Below are 17,937 nucleotides of genomic sequence, written 5' to 3'. Positions count from 1 at the left end.
TGTTGTTTGTGGTTGTTGTTTTATTTTATTTTTATTTATTTTATTTTATTTTAGATGAATGATTAAATGTGTTGTTTGTGGTTGTTTGTTGCTGTGTGTGTGTTTCTTAAATATATGAAAAATAACAAATAAATTTGATCACAAAAAAACAACAACACATCACTGTTAAAGTACATTTTGGGATTAATTCCCTAAAACTAAACTCTCCTAACATGCTGCCATATTCTCACATTATCACACTGAGTAATTTGAAGTCTATTTCATAATCTTTCCACTTTACAGTTTAAAAAAAAGAAAATACAAATTGTTAATTTGAAAGTCTTTGGTTTCAATCCCAATTTGTAGGATCTTTTCTAAGCCAGGACCCAAAATTGAGTGAAAAAAAAAATAGTAAAAGTATCAAATATTCTGTCAAATAACACATAAACCACATAAAAACTATAAAAACACGTGAAACTTAAATGTTGCGTGCATCTGACCGTGATGTGTAACAGAACAGCTGATCTCCAGGACCAGGGTCAGGCCGACAGCGCCACCTGCTGCAGGTAAAGCACAGCTACTCCTTTATTTAACCCTCGTGCTGTCTTCCCGTCAAAACTGAAAATCAACACTTTTTTTTTAGGCTTTTTTCATCACTTTTGATTCTTTTTTTCAATCTTCAACACTATTAACTTCAGTTTTACAGTTACTTTTGGAATTTATGGTCAATGAAAAAACATTGTACCCAATGCAAAGTACTTTTCTTACTTTATTTCTTGTTTGTGAATCCTGATTTTCTTGTGTCACCATATTGACAAGTTGAATTTATTTGGCCAGTAATGTACTCTTGAAAAATTGTAAAAAACAACAACAACAACAACAACAAAACAAACGTGTGCACGTGTGTGTGATGCACGAGCATAATATACAGTCTATTCGCACGAGCATGACAGGTGACAGGATTTTGCCAGAACAATCATAATCTGAATAAATAAACCTGAATAAATGCCGTATAACTGAATACAATTGTATTTCGTTCGCTAACAACACCGAAAATTACCTCTGAAGCTGAGAATATTATTTTGAAAATTCAAAGCGGAAATCGTTTTTGTAGCTTTCTTTCTTTACAGTTACTGGGTGGAGGGGGGGGATCCAAACTTTAAGGTAATTAAAGATGGAGTCGTCGGAAAACCTCTCCGGTCAGGAAGCCGGTGTTGAGCAGGATGCTACACCGACTCTCGTGGATGTGGACGCCGCGTTGTTGCTGCTGGGAGCGGGCGTCACAGCCATCACACACCCGCTGCTATACGTGAAGCTGCTAATACAGGTACGGTTAGCTTGTAGCTAGCTCGCTAGCTAACGCCAACCGTTAACCGTTACACAACGTCTGACAGCAACCGTTGCTAAGCAGAACGTCTAATACAGGTGAAGTTAGCTTGTAGCTCGCTAGCTAACGCCAACCGTTAACCGTTACACAACGTCTGACAGCAACCGTTGCTAACCAGAACGTCTAATACAGGTGAGGTTAGGTTGTAGCTCGCTAGCTAACACCAACCGTTAACCGTTAAATGACGTCTAACAGCAACCGTTGCTAACCAGAACGTCTAATACAGGTGAGGTTAGCTTGTAGCTCGCTAGCTAACACCAACCGTTAACCGTTAAATGACGTCTAACAGCAACCGTTGCTAAGCAGAACGTCTAACAGCAACCGTTAATGACTATTAAAACTTCGCGTTGTTGTTTATGGATTCCCCTAAATGTCACTTTACGTTCCCATGTAACTTTTTTATTAAAAACGACAACCAGCCCGTTTCACCCGTGTTTATGCGGGCGAAAGAGACCTCCTGCTGGGGTGTTGTTCTCCCGGTATACGGTAAGTTACCGGAGATCCCGTACGGCAGAGAACCGCTTCGGGTCCGGTGTTGCGGGGTTCCCGAATTTATCATTTATCAAACATAAATGCACATTTCCTTCAGAAGTTTCTCTCAAATATATCTAATATGTTCTGTTTTGACTGAGAGTTGAAATGTGACCACTATGTGCCTTAACTTGCGATGTATTTTCCTTTTTTTGGAAGGTTTTTGGTGGAAATCCACTTCCTTTGACAATAAATAAAGGCCTAGCCAGAGCTGTAACAATTCCACATTTTACTGTACAGTTAATAGTCTCAGAAATCCTTGAGATAAACAATATACATATTTTTTTTAACATAAACAAATGAACCTAAACTTGACAATTACCATCACCAGTCACACCCCATTAACCCTCGTGTTGTCTTCCCGTCAAAATTGAAAATCAACACTTTTGTTGACGCTTTTTAAAAAACTTTTTCTTACGTTTTTGTCCCTTTTAACAGTTTTGATGTTTTTTTTGCAATGTTCAACACTACGTAACACTAAAGTATTAACTTTAGTTTTACAGTTATTTTTGGAATTGATGGTCAACAAACCCAATTTTTAAGGAAATGATACCTAATGTTTGAGTTGGATAAGCAGAAATTAGGAAATATTGAGACTAAAGTTAAAGGAATGGATGTTGATGATAATCACAGACTGGAATATGTCAACTTTTACTCAATACTATTTCAACAACACTGTTTTTTCAAATGCAGTAAAATTGAACAAGACGCCCCAAAATTAATGAAAGTAGAGATGTGGACTTGGCAAAGAGCGTTGTGTCAATCAATCATGTTATTTTGGGGAATTAAAAAGAACATTGATATAGGACAACGGGTCAGTTTGACCCGAGGACAACATGGGGGTTAAGGCCGTAGCTTATTGATTTATGGTACAGTAAAATATTATGTATTATATCTATAATGTAATAAATAATTGATACTAAAATAGCTTTGATGTTTGAAGAACCTTCCTGATGCAACATTAAACCATTTTAGGGTCCAAAACAATCCCACCATGGCTGAGGTTTTGAAGTTTTTTGGTAAGTTTTGAGTATGGACCACCACCTATAGAGCCTTGCGTGGCCAGGATCTACTACACGCCCACACTCCTGGTCTCTCCCTGAGGTCTCCAGACCAAGACCTGGTCCCAGAACACGTTTTAAAACCAGAGGTGATCGAGCCTTTTCTGTGGCGGCTCCGAGGCTCTGGATCTCTCTCCCTTTGGCTTTTAGAGCTTTGGTTTCTGTGGAAACTTTTAAAAAAACACCTGAATACTCATCTTTTTTAGACAAGCCTTTAACTAGCAACATGGCTTAGTATTTCATGTGTTGCTGTTTTATTTGTTTTTACTGTAAAGCACTTTGTGACCCTTCTTGTCTGTGAAAGCTGCGTCATGAATAAAGTTTACGTACGTACTTACTTGTCTGTATAATTGTTGTGTCACTGTTGTTTCCAGGTGGGACATGAACCTCTTCCCCCAACTGTGGGCACGACTATGTTTGGACGACGAGTCTTGTACCTGCCCGGCTTCTTCTCCTACGGTGAGTGAGGTGTGATTCGTCAACATCTTATTGTTTCTCTGGACATTTTAACCCTTGTGTTGTCTTTGGGTCAAATTGACCCGTTTCCAAAGTGTTTTATATCAGAAATCTGGATTTCTTTCGACCGAATTGCCCAAAAATAACATGGATGATTCCATACAACATTACTGTCATTGAATCTTTTGGGGTGTTTTATTTAGTCTTTTAGCATTTGAATTATTTTGTTTAATGGTTTTCAAAACAGTATCCGGACTAAACTTTGACATCTACCCATCTGTGATCCACTCAACATCCTTCGATCTTAACTATTAGTCAAAATAATTCACAATTTCTGCCTTTTTAACTAAAAACGTATGTATGTTTGATATATATATGAGGTGTGTTGACCATGAATTCCAAGAATAAGAACAATAAAACCTATTTTTAAACCAGCTCAGGTTTTTAAAAAAAGCGGCAAGAGCATGAAAAAGTGACAAATAAATCAGAAAAAGCGACAAAAACATTGGAAAAGCCCCCAAAGATATTAATTTTCTATTTTGACCTGGAAGGACAAGTTCACGGTTAACGGGAAGACAACACGAGGGTTAAGAGCAGTCGACGGGAAATTCATTTTTGTTTTCAGCACGTCACATCGTGAAAGTAGATGGAAAGAGAGGACTCTTCCGCGGCCTCTCGCCCCGCATCGTGTCCAGCACCATCTCCACTGTGGTCCGGAGCAAAGTGAAACAGGTAGGCATTCATTTATCAAATTTATAATGCTACATCCCTACATCGGCGGCTGTGGCTCAATGGTAGAGCGGTTGCCTGCCAATTGGAAGGTTGGTGGTGCAATCCCTGGCCTTGCAGTCCCATGTCGAAGTGTCCTCGGGCAAGACACTGAACCCCGGCAGCCTTGGCCACAGTGTATGAATGTGCGTGAATGGTGAATGTTTCCTGTGTGATGTAAAGCGCTTTGAGCAGTCGTTAAGACCAGAAAAGCGCTATATAAAAAATACAGCATATATATAATAATATCAATGCAGTTTAACAAGTTATTTTCTAATTGTAGTGCAGTGCCCATTCGGAGCATGTGCAGATTTTGGAACCTGTCGATTGCTTGGTTCTCAGTTCTTTTTTCCACCGTTTGATCTAACTCTAAACAAGGTTCAATCCGGTCGCAGCTCGGCTGCAGCTCATCTAGAAATTCGATGTGTCCCCTTTTAGAAGCAGGGAACCCGGCTCAGCCTGCTGGGGAAGCTACTCTTTAACTTAAACTCTTTAACAGTGTGCAGAACGGCCGGAGAACGTGCACAACCAACGTTTTTTTGTTTTGTTTTTTTTTGTTGCTAAAACTGCTGCTGGAATTTTCAATTTCCTTGCGGGAGTCATCCCAAAAGGATCAATAAAGAGAAGTCTAAGTCTAACAAAAACAACATGCCGGAGACCCCAAGGGCCCTGGGCGCTCATCTACCACGTGTTTGTGTACTATTCAATTCATCATTTGCATGAACACACATCGGCACGACACCTGTAGCCTACTCCGAAGACATGCTCGGGCTCTCCATTGGTAGCAGAGCCGGTGAAAGGCCGCCAATCTAGGGATGAAGCATCTCCCCGCCCGAGATATGCACAGAGGTTCCTCGATTTAAAGTTAGATGAAGGCTGATGCCAAAATGTGTTTTTTTTTTTTTTGTATTCTGCAGTCATCAGCACATTTTGCAAAAGGATCTAATATCGTCATATTGCACACCGCTATTGAGAAGGTTTTTAAAGGTAACTTTAGTTCTTTATTCAGCAGGTGGAGCTTCTACCCAAGAGAGATGAGCTGCAGACATCACTTAGGAAAGTGGTGAAGGAGGTGAGAGGTCGCCTACTCCTGAATAACATATGAACAGTGAAAATCTTCTGTTCAGTCTAACTGAAGTGATATCATTGGAATGTCTTGTCAAGGGTGTTTTACAGTAGCCACAGCCAAGCTGTATGCATGTATGCATGCATTTATGCATGCATGTATGCATGCATTTATGCATGCATGTATGCGTGTATGTATGTATGTATGTATGTATGCATGTGTGTATGCATGTGTGTGTGTGTGTGTGTGTGTATGCATGTGTGTGTGTGTGTGTGTATGCGTGTGTGCGTGTATGCATGTGTGCGTGTATGCATGCATGTATGTATGCATGTGTGCATGTATGCATGCGTGTATGTATGTATGCATGCATGTATGTATGCATGTGTGCATGTATGCATGCGTGTATGTATGCATGCGTGTATGTATGAATGCGTGTATGTATGCATGCATGTGTGTGTATGCATGCATGTGTGTGTATGCATGCATGTGTGTGTGTATGCATGTATGTATGTGTGTGTGTGTGTGTGTGTGTGTGTGTGTGTGGTGTGTGTGTGTGGTGTGTGTGTGTGTGTGTGTGTGTGTGTGTGTGTGTGTGGTGTGTGTGTGTGTGTGCATGTGTGTGTGTGTGTGTGTGTGTGTGTGTGTGTATGTATGTGTGCGTGTATGTATGCATGTGTGCATGTATGCATGCGTGTATGTATGCATGCATGTGTGTGTATGCATGTGTGTGTGTGTGTGCGTGTATGTGTTGTGTGTGTGTGTGTGTGTGTGGTGTGTGTGTGGTGTGTGTGTGTGTGTGTGTGTACAGTGTATATATCCATATTATGCATGTGTAATTGTTTATTTGTTATTTTAACATCCTGTAATGATGTATGTGGATGTTGTGTCTGTACTCTTCTGGGACCTTGAATTTCTCCTTAGGGCTCAATAAATCTATAGAATCTATCATGTGATTGCAGTAGACAGAACAAAAAATAAAAATATTAATCGATTTTGAATCGGTAGAGCTTGAATCGCAACTCAAATATGAACCAGTTTTCTCAATATCTCTCAAACGCTTACCACATCAATGTTAAAGACACACAGTATGGGAAAGGACCCGTGCTCTTCTTTTCTCATCTTTGCAGCTCTGTCTGTATCACTTTAAGGTTACTGGTATTGGTACTGGTATCTTAATTTTTTTTAAATGATACCCAGCCCTAAATTTAAATCAGGTCGTCTCTTCAAATATTTTCCTCTCTCCAGACCTCACATGAGATGATCATCCAGTGCCTGTCCAGAGTAGCCACTCATCCTTTTCATGGTACGTCCTCATTCAGGCTGTCAAAGTGTATTCCAACTTTTAAAAAAGTGTCTTTAATTACGTGTCTTTATTCTGGAAGATTCCTCCTGATTTACAAAAACAATGTCATGACCAAAACTTGGCCTTCAACAAATCATTGTCATTATTGATTGGTTGTGAAGTTATTTTTTATTTTGTAGCTCGCTAGCTAAAAGTTTTTCGTTGTTTCCGGAAGTGAACAGAGTTTTAAAAACACAGCAACACAGAGATGAGAAAGAAAATGAGGGACACTGCGCTAGATGTCGGGCATTTATCCTGGAAATGTACTTCTGTTGATCCAAACTACTCGCAAAGGAACACACACTTTCACATATCTCCACAATTTAAATCATCTGCCATTTGTTAACCCGGAAGTGCACAAAGTCACGGTGATTCAGTCGATATGAATGAAATGTGACATCTCAAAAACCAAGTAGTACACCAAGTTGATCGCCTGTTTTGTTTCCCTTTGGCAGTTATGTCCGTGCGGTGTATGGCCCAGTTTGTTGGCAGAGAGGTGAAGTATGGGTAAGACATTTTTTTAAAGCTGTAGATATGTCACATTGTTTTTCTTTGAGTTATTTTACAAATCTTTTTTTTTTTTTTTACACTGCAGATATTTTGCACATTTTAATGCAATTTGTGTCATATTTACAGTGGGATATTCAGCTGTATTGTCAAGATTTTTAAGGAGGAAGGAGTTGCTGGATTCTATGTGTAAGTCTTACTTAAGCTACATTTACACCTCCACGTTTTGGTTTAAAAACAATTATCTTTTGCTACAATAATACAATACTCTGACGTTTCTGAGCCCCTAAAATGGAGACGTTTGGAAACACTGCTTCCCCCGTTTTGGTTTGAAATCTCCGGGGATGCTTTGTAGTCTGGACGGAGACCTTAGGTAACTCTTATCGGTTAGATTGCTTACAGAGCTTTCAGTGACAGTTTCACCTTGTTGTCGCAAGATAACTCCATGCTCTTACTTTTCACCGTTCTTTCTCCAAAGTTTTTTTCTGCATTTTAACCCTCATGTTGTCCTCATGTTGTCCTCATGTTGTCCTCGGGTCAAATTGCCCCGTTGTCCTATATCAATGATCTTTATAATTCCCCAAAATAACATGATTGATTCCAACGCTCTTTGCCAAGTACAAATCTCTACTTTCATTAATTTTGGGACGTCCTATTCAGTTTTATAGTATTTGAAAAACAAACTGAAGTGTTGTTGAAATAGTATTGAGTAAAAGTTGACATATTCCAGTCTGTGATTATCATCAACATCCATTCCTTTAATTTTAGTCTAAATAATTCCCGATTTCTGCTTTTCTAACTCAAACATTAGGTATAATTTCCTATAAATGAGCTTTATTACCATAAATTCCAAAAATAACTGTAAAACTAAAGTTAATAAGTTAGCGTTACGTAGGGTTGAAAACGTCAAGAAACGTGGCAAACATTGAAAAAAAGTTGAAAAAAGGGACAAAAACGTACGGGGAAAAAAAACATCGATAAAAAGCAAAAACAAAAGTGTTGATTTTCAATTTTGACGGACAACACGAGGGTTAAACTTCTACATCCATGATGTTCAACCTCAGAGTAACGCCAGACAATCTGCTTCCTGTTTACACCGACACACACATGCCCACATGTGTGTGTGAACGGTCATGTGATATTTGTCATGTGATATTTGTCATGTGATATTTGTTGTCAGACGTGTTAATATGGACGGAGGTTAGTTCTGCTACGGAGATAAAACTCTTCTGTGGACGAAGATAATTTTTGTCTAAAAACTTTTAAGAAATGACAACGGAGTGGTGCCGATGCAGCATTTAACGGTTGATCGGTTAAGTGTTTACGACGTGTTTACCTCCATCTTTGGCCTCCACCAGTCTGAGGAGTGTTGTGTGTGTGTTTGCAGCGGACTCGTACCCCACGTGGCGGGAGAAGTCCTCTTCCTGTGGTTCTGTAACCTCCTGGCTCACTTTATTAACACCTACGCTGTGGACGACAGTGTAAGTCCTTCAACTTTATGGAGTGCATGAAAGACAGCAAGCTATGGAAATAAATACCAAATACAAATATATATATATATATACATATATACATGATTTGGTGTCAATTATTCAGAAGTCATTCTACATCTGTTCCAGAAAATAAGAAAAAAGTGTACGATTCAAGATGCTGTTGTAAAATAACAGGTATACAAGTATTATAGAGATGCTATCAACTCAACAAATTAATAAAATGGGAAAAAAGATAATGATTTAAAAACAATGGTTAACACTTTTAACATGATCATGATTAAATCCTGTCTTGTTAGCTGTGATTTAACCCTCATGTTGTCCTTGGGTCAAATTGACCCATTTTCAGTAAAAAAAAAAAAAAAAAAAAAATGTCACAAAAAATGGGCCATTGAAATAAGTGCTGAAAATGTCAACATTAAAAATATCAAAAGACTTTGGAAAAAAACATCAAGAAAAGCACCCACAACATTGAAAAAGTGACAAAAATGTTGGAAAAAGTGTTAATAGTGTTGAAAAAAGCGACCAAAATGTGGATTTTTCATGGTTGACGAGAAGACAACACAAGGGTTAATTGAACTGAATTTGTTCTAATTTCTTGTTGCATGTAAAGCAGAATAAGTACTCTTCTACCCTCTCTACTACCCCTCTCTTCTACTCTTCTACCCTCTACTACCCCTCTCTTCTACTCTTCTACCCTCTCTACTACCCCTCTCTTCTACTCTACTACCCCTCTCTTCTACCCCTCTTTCTCCCTCTCTTTGTGCTCCTGTTGCAGTTCACTCAGGCCTCGGCAGTACGGAGCTACACAAAGTTTGTGATGGGCGTAAGTTCAACGTTAATTACTTGAAATGTTTCTCATAGGCGACGTTTCTTCATGTTAATGGAGTGTGTTTCTCTGTTTCTCTCCAGATTGCAGTGAGTGCTCTAACGTATCCGTTCATGCTGGTGGCCGACATCATGGCAGTCAACAACTGTGGGTGAGTCATCCTCTTAAATACCAGGTGGAGGAGGTGTTAATGGAGGTGTTAATGGAGGTGTTAATGGAGGTGTTAATGGAGGTGTTAATGGGGGTATTAATAGGAGGTATTAATAGGAAGTGTTAATGGAGGTGTTAATAGGAGGTATTAATGGAGGTATTAATAAGAGGTATTGATAGGAGGTATTAATGGAGGTATTAATGGAGATATTAATAAGAGGTATTAATGGAGGTATTAATGGAGATATTAATAAGAGGTATTAATGGAGGTATTAATAAGAGGTATTGATAGGAGGTATTAATGGAGGTATTAATAAGAGGTATTGATAGGAGGTATTAATGGAGGTATTAATAAGAGGTATCGATAGGAGGTATTAATGGAGGTATTAATGGAGATATTAATAAGAGGTATTAATGGAGGTATTAATAAGAGGTATTGATAGGAGGTATTAATGGAGGTATTAATAAGAGGTATTGATGGAGGTGTTAATAGGAGGTATTAATGGAGGTATTAATAAGAGGTATTGATAGGAGGTATTAATGGAGGTTTATTAAGTTCCTATTTTAATGATCTAAGCGCAAAGAGTGAAGCACCTGGCGCAGGTGTGTTTATGATTTTTTTTTTTTTTACTTTATTCAACATACTATACTCTGACTTTTTTATGACTTTTTCGACATACTATACTCTGACTTTTTATGACTTTTTCGACTATACTCTGACTTTTTTATGACTTTTTCGACATACTATACTCTGACTTTTTATGACTTTTTTCGACATACTATACTATGACTTTTTATGACTTTTTTCGACATACTATACTCTGACTTTCTTATGACTTTTTATGACTTTTTCGACATACTACACTCTGACTTTTTATGACTTTTTCGACATATAATACTCTGACTTTTTTATGACTTTTTCGACATACTATACTGACTTTTTATGACTTTTTTTGACATACTATACTCTGACTTTTTATGACTTTTTCGACATACTACACTCTGACTTTTTATGACTTTTTCGACATACAATACTCTGACTTTTTTGACTTTTTATGACTTTTTTCGACATACTATACTCTGACTTTTTGACTTTTTTGAAATACTATACTCTGACTTTTTATGACTTTTTAGACATACTATACTCTGACTTTTTATGACTTTTTATGACTTTTTAGACATACTATACTCTGACTTTTTATGACTTTTTTTTCGACATACTACACTCTGACTTTTTATGACTTTTTCGACTATACTCTGACTTTTTTATGACTTTATGACTTTTTCGACATATACTGACTTTTTATGACTTTTTCGACATACTACACTCTGACTTTTTATGACTTTTTCGACATACAATACTCTGACTTTTTTTGACTTTTTATGACTTTTTTCGACATACTATACTCTGACTTTTTGACTTTTTTGACATACTATACTCTGACTTTTTATGATTTTTTTTCGACATACTATACTCTGACTTTTTATGACTTTTTAGACATACTACACTCTGACTTTTTATGATTTTTTTTCGACATACTATACTCTGACTTTTTATGACTTTTTAGACATACTATACTCTGACTTTTTATGACTTTTATGACTTTTTTCGGACAATACTATACTCTGACTTTAGGATTTTTTTTTCGAATACTCCACTTGACTTTTATGATTTTTTCGACTATACTCGACTTTCTTATGACTTTTTATGACTTTTCGACATATACTGACTTTTTATGATTTTTTCGACATACTATACGGACTTTTATGACTTTTTCGACATACTATCTGACTTTTATGACTTTTTCGACATACTACACTCTGACTTTTTATGACTTTTGACATACAATACTCTAAACTTTTTTTGACTTTTATGACTTTTTTCGACTATTACTCTGACTTTTTGACTTTTTGACATACTTACTCTGACTTTTTTGATTTTTTTTTCAAACATACTATACTCTGACTTTTTATGACTTTTTAGACATACTACACCTGACTTTTAGATTTTTTCGACATACTAATCTGACTTTTATGACTTTTTAGACATACTATCCCTTGACTTTTATGACTTTTTATGACTTTTGACATACTATACTCTGACTTTTTAGGGACTTTTTTCGCATACTACACTCTGACTTTTTATGACTTTTCGACATACTCTGACTTTCTTATGACTTTTATGACTTTTTCGACATTACTGACTTTTTATGACTTTCGAATACTATACTGACTTTTATGACTTTTTCGACATACTATACTCGGACTTTTAGACTTTTCGACATACTACACTCTGACTTTTTATGACTTTCGACATACTATACTCTGACTTTTGACTTTTTATGATTTTTTTCGACATACTATACTCTGATTTTTTGACTTTTTTGAAATACTACACTCTGACTTTTATGATTTTTTCGACATACTATATTTGGGATTTTTTGACTTTTTTGAAATACTACACTTGACTTTTTATATTTTTTAGACTTTTTCGACATATAATACTCTGTTTTTTTATGACTTTTTTAGACATACTATACTCTGACTTTTATGACTTTTTATGACTTTTTCGACATACTATTACATGGATTTTTGACTGTTTTTTGGATATAACTACACTCTGACTTTTTATGACTTTTCGACTATACTCTGACGTTCTTATGACTTTTATGACTTTTGACATATACTGACTTTTATGACTTTTTCGAATACTACACTCTGACTTTTTATGACTTTTCGACATATAATACTCTGACTTTTTATGACTTTTCGAAACTATACTGATTTTTAGACTTTTTTCGACATACTATACTCTGATTTTTATGACTTTTTCGACATACTACACTCTGACTTTTTAGACTTTTTCGACTACTATACTTGATTTTTTTGACTTTTTATGATTTTTTTCGACATACTATACTCTGACTTTTTGACTTTTTTGAAATACTACACTCTGACTTTTTATGATTTTTTTCGACATATATACTCTAAATTTTGACTTTTTGAAATACTACACTCTGACTTTTATATTTTTTCGCATACTTACTGACTTTTTGACTTTTTCGACATACTATACTCTGACTTTATGATTTTTTTTCGCCCATACTCACTCTGACTTTTATGACTTTTCGACTATACTCTGACTTTTTTATGACTTTTTATGACTTTTTCGACATTACTGACTTTTTTGACTTTTTCGACATACTACACTTGACTTTTATGCCTTTTCGAACACATACTCTGACTTTTGCCCTTTTTCGACATACTATACTCTGACTTTTTATGATTTTTTTTCGACATACTACACTCTGACTTTTTATGACTTTTTCGACTATACTCTGACTTTCTTATGACTTTTTATGACTTTTTCGACATATACTGACTTTTTATGACTTTTTAGACATACTATACTCTGACTTTTATGACTTTTATGACTTTTTTGACATACTAAAACTCTGACTTTTTATGACTTTTTCGACATACATACTCTGGACTTTTATGATTTTTTTTGACTATACTCTGATTTTTAGACTTTATGACTTTTTCCGACATATACTGACTTTTTAGACTTTTCGACATACACCCCTCTGACTTTTTAGGACTTTTTCGACATACAATACTTGACTTTTTTGACTTTTGGACATACTTGACTTTTTAGACTTTTTATGACTTTTTCGACATATACTGACTTTTTGATTTTTTCGACATACTATACTGATTTTTTATGACTTTTTCGAAAATACTATACTCTGACTTTTATGACTTTTTCGATATACTCTGACTTTTTATGACTTTTTCGACATTACTGCTTTATGATTTTTTCGACATACTACACTCTGACTTTTATGACTTTTTCGACTATACTCTGACTTTTTATGACTTTTCAAACATATACTGACTTTTTATGACTTTTTCGACATACTACACTGACTTTTTTATGACTTTTTTTGACATACTATACTCTGACTTTTTATGACTTTTGGGACTACAATACTCTGACTTTTTTTGACTTTTTATGACTTTTTCGACTAATATACTCTGCTTTTTGACTTTTTTGAATACTATACCTGACTTTTTATGATTTTTTTTCGCCCATACTATACTCTGACTTTTATGACTTTTAGACAACTATCCCTTGACTTTTTATGACTTTTAGACATACTATACTCGGGACTTTTAGACTTTTTATGATTTTTAGACATACTATACTCTGATTTTTTATGATTTTTTTCGACATACTACACTCGGACTTTTATGATTTTTTTGACTATACTTGATTTTTATGACTTTATGATTTTTTATGACTTTTTCGACATATACTGCTTTTATGACTTTTCGACATTACTATACTGATTTTATGACTTTTTTCGACATACTATACTTGACTTTTTATGATTTTTTCGACTATACTCTGATTTTTTATGACTTTTCGACATATACGACTTTTATGACTTTTTCGACATACTACACTCTGACTTTAGCCCTTTTTTCGACTATACTCTGACTTTTTATGACTTTTCGACATATACTGACTTTTTATGACTTTTCGACTACTACACTGCTTTTTTATGACTTTTTTCGACATACTATACTCTGACTTTTATGACTTTCGACTTTACAATACTCTGACTTTTTTGACTTTTATGACTTTTTTCGACTTATACTCTGACTTTTGACTTTTTGACATACTATACTCTGACTTTTATGATTTTTCGACAACTTACTCTGACTTTTTATGACTTTTTGGGACATACATACTCTGACTTTTTAGACTTTTTAGACATACATACTCTGACTTTTTATGACTTTTTAGACTTTTAGACATACTAACTCTGACTTTTTATGATTTTTTTCGACATACTACACTCTGACTTTTATGACTTTTGGACTTTTACTCTGACTTTTTATGATTTATGACTTTTTTCGACATATACTGACTTTTTGACTTTTTCGACATACTACCTCTGACTTTTTATGACTTTTTCGACATACAATACTTGACTTTTTTGGACTTTTTATGACTTTTTTCGAATACTATACTCTGATTTTTTGACTTTTTTGACATACATACTCGACTTTTATGATTTTTTTTCGACTACTATACCTGATTTTTATGACTTTTGACATACTAACTCTGATTTTTAGATTTTTATGACTTTTTTCGACATACATACTCTGACTTTTTTATGATTTTTTTAGACATAACATACTCTGACTTTTTTTTCGACATATACACTTGACTTTTTATGATTTTTTCGACTATACTCTGACTTTTTTATGACTTTTTAGACTTGTTCGAACATATATGACTTTTTATGATTTTTTCGACATACTATACTCTGACTTTTATGACTTTTTCGAATACAATACTCTGATTTTTTTTGACTTTTATGACTTTTTCAACATACTATACTCGATTTTTGACTTTTTGACATACTATACTAGGACTTTTATGACTTTTTGACAACTATACTCTAAATTTTTATGATTTTTTCGACATACATACTCTTGACTTTTTATGACTTTTTGAATTTTCGAACATACAATACTCTGACTTTTTCGACATATATCTCTGACTTTTTATGACTTTTCAACATCCCTAACTCGCCTTTTTGACTTTTCAACATACTATACTCTGACTTTTTATAAACTTTTTCGACATACTATACTCTGATTTTTGACTTTTTAGACATACTATACTTGACTTTTGACTTTTAGAATACAATACTCTGACTTTTATGACTTTTTCTTTCATACTATACTCTGACTTTTTATGACTTTTTCGACATACTTTTCGATTTTTTTATTACTTTTTATGACTTTTTGACATACTATACTCTGAGTGAGTGAAAGAGAATAGGATAATAGACAACTTAGAGTTTAGGCGAAAGTGCTGGAAAAAACACACAAATGGCCAAAAGGACAAAACCATTACATTTTGTATGTATAATACACATGATCTAATAAGACATACATAAAATAAAAAATGTCACTTTTATGACATACTGTGACTTTTTTCAACATACTAAGACGTTTTTAACATAATATTCTGTTTTAAGATTTCTTTAAAAATGTTTGACATTTTATACTATGACTTTTTCGGTCTCGAGTCCAAGACCGGACTCGAGTCCCACAGCCCTGCTTGAGTGTGACCCGGTTGTGCTTTGTGTCGTCAGCTTGGCTGCAGGTCTTCCTCCTCGCTCTCCCATCTTCGAGTCCTGGCTGCACTGCTGGAACCACCTGAGCCACAAGGTACCGCCTATCAAACCCAGTCCGCTGCTTACATGTGGGGCGCTCCGGGTCTCGGGGTCTCCGTCTGCTCACTGATCTGAAATCTAGAGAAGTAGTAGTAAACAAAAGAAGGCCTGATCCAACTTCAAATTCAAAATGCAATAGTATTTGTAGTGTTAGTGACAGGGCTGGGTTTAAAAGAAAAAGCTTCAGAAAATCCTGGGATCCATCTTTTAAGAGGCTCCGTTTTAAAGCCAGAGTGAAGATTTTGGTCTCATATGAAACCAGACTATCTCAGACATCCGTGTCTGGTTTTGTTTTGGTGAGGCAACAACAGGCATGGCTTGTTTTCACAGATTTATGGCTTCAAGTCTCTTGTCTTTGTACCCTCTGTGCTAAAGAAAACCCCCTGTACAAATTTTTCACGACACATTAACTGTTATCATAATTAATCATTAGGGCCACGAAATCTGCAAATGCTGAATTTTCCGCAGATTTTAAACAAATTTACATTTTTAAAATGAACTAAAACTCAGAATGTTTTTCACCCTTTAGCAGAAAAACGGTTTGCTAAAAACCAAAACAAAAAAAACTGCAGATTCCATTTGGGTCTGTTAATCGTTCATATTTAGCATTTCATTTTTAATTGGGGTACACATGGGGGTACATCTTCAAGTCTTTATGCTTTCACTTTTAGTTATTATTACACTTTTAAATATTATAAGTATTGGAGGGTGTTCCTAAGATTCAGAACCAGCCCCACCTTAATTCCAACCTTCAGTCCCTTGTTTTTTTAAAGGCTGATACTAGAGCTGCAAAGATTAATCTGTGTGTGTGTGTGTGTGTGTGTGTGTGTGTGTGTGTGTGTGTGTGTGTGTGTGTGTGTGTGCGTGTGCGTGTGCTGTGGTGTGTGTGCGTGTCCTCTCCGTCAGGGTCAGCTCTTCAGAGGATCCAGCTTCTTTTTTCGCCGGGTGCCCGTCCCCTCCCGGCCCTCCACCGAGGGATAACAACATCATCATCATCTTCATCATCATATCCTGGCTTGCTGGGATGTCCCCCCCCCCCCCCCATATGAATCATGTATGAAGTGTGTACTTCGTCCACAGCGATCCCGACCAATCGGTCCCAAAACTTAAGGGTTAGTGCTGCTAACCTCAGGCTATGCATACATACATTCTAACAGCGGGATATTTTTCATATTTATACTTATTTAAAATCTTATTTATACTAAACAAACTAAATGTGAAACGTCTGCACCGTTATCAATTCGCAGAAGACTAAATAAAGTGAATAAGGGTGCAGACGTTTCCCATTTAGTTTGTCGACAGATACTTTGCCAAAGCAACTTTTTTTTAGTCCTTTTTTTTACTCCGTAACGGATGAAATGTAGCGAAAAAACATACTAAAGTAAAAGTAAAATTACAGTTTTTAAAAACAAGTGTACGCCTTTTTGTTTTACGATAACTCTTACACTCCTATTTAAAATCTAGTTCTTTAACTTAAAATGCTTAACCTAAAAAACAAACCTTTAAAAAGCAAAAGTACAGCAAAAAAGCTACATTACAGTAACGTGATTGATTGTTATTTGTTAGTCCCCCCACCACCACACACACGCACACACACGCACACGCACGCACACACCACACACACGCACACACACACAGACACACACACACAGACACACACACGCACACGCACGCACACGCGCACACACACCACACACACACACACGACACACACACAGACACACACACGCACACCGCACCACGCGCACACACACACACACACACACAGACACACCACACACAGACACACACACGCACACGCACACGCACGCACACAACCACACACACACACACACACACACAGTCGTGTCTGGCTATCTTTGTGGGGACCAGTCATTGACATAATGCATTCCCTAGCCCCTTACCCTAACCTTAACCATCAAACCTAAATGCCTAACCCTAACCCCCACCCCCACCCTAACCTTAACCCTCACCCCACCCTAACCATAACCTAACCCAACCCTAACCCCCACCCCCACCCTAACCTTAACCCTCACCCCCACCCTAACCATAACCTAACTCCAACCCTAACCCCCACCCTAACCATAACCATAACCTAACTCCAACCCTAACCC

The 17,937-nt window shown here is 36.2% G+C and overlaps 1 protein-coding gene across 4 annotated transcripts; it reads left to right on the top strand.

Moving 5' to 3' along the window:
- The first annotated feature begins 971 nt into the window (after positions 1-971).
- LOC116691935 (mitochondrial carrier homolog 1) lies at positions 972-17,479 on the top strand. Of its 4 annotated transcripts, none has more exons than XM_032519861.1 (12): positions 972-1,306; positions 3,333-3,417; positions 4,040-4,146; positions 5,195-5,254; positions 6,494-6,551; positions 7,046-7,097; positions 7,227-7,286; positions 8,485-8,578; positions 9,366-9,413; positions 9,500-9,567; positions 15,743-15,818; positions 16,730-17,473. In XM_032519861.1, exons 1-12 carry the CDS (start codon positions 1,154-1,156, stop codon positions 16,802-16,804), a joined length of 936 nt encoding a protein of 311 aa, XP_032375752.1. In that variant the 5' UTR covers positions 972-1,153; the 3' UTR covers positions 16,805-17,473. The 4 variants fall into 4 exon arrangements, with proteins under 4 accessions (XP_032375752.1, XP_032375751.1, XP_032375750.1 ...); XM_032519860.1 differs by having other exon boundaries at positions 974-1,306; positions 5,192-5,254; positions 16,730-17,471; XM_032519859.1 differs by lacking the exon at positions 972-1,306 and adding an exon at positions 1,677-1,852 and having other exon boundaries at positions 16,730-17,479.
- The last annotated feature ends 458 nt before the right edge of the window (positions 17,480-17,937 follow it).

This window comes from Etheostoma spectabile, chromosome 7, assembly GCF_008692095.1.
Source record: "Etheostoma spectabile isolate EspeVRDwgs_2016 chromosome 7, UIUC_Espe_1.0, whole genome shotgun sequence".
Taxonomy (NCBI): domain Eukaryota; kingdom Metazoa; phylum Chordata; class Actinopteri; order Perciformes; family Percidae; genus Etheostoma; species Etheostoma spectabile.
The sequence above is the reverse complement of the archived record's forward strand: the minus strand, read 5'-3'. Positions and strand labels throughout refer to the sequence as shown.

Excerpts from the sequence above, each read along its gene's own strand:
- LOC116691935 (XM_032519858.1), top strand. The coding sequence starts at position 1,694 with ATGACTATTAAAACTTCGCGTTGTTGTTTATGGATTCCCCTAAATGTC. Across the intron at positions 7,098-7,226 it reads GGCAGAGAGGTGAAGTATGG|TGGGATATTCAGCTGTATTG; the intron begins GTAAGACATTTT and ends TCATATTTACAG. Across the intron at positions 15,819-16,729 it reads GGAACCACCTGAGCCACAAG|GGTCAGCTCTTCAGAGGATC; the intron begins GTACCGCCTATC and ends CCTCTCCGTCAG.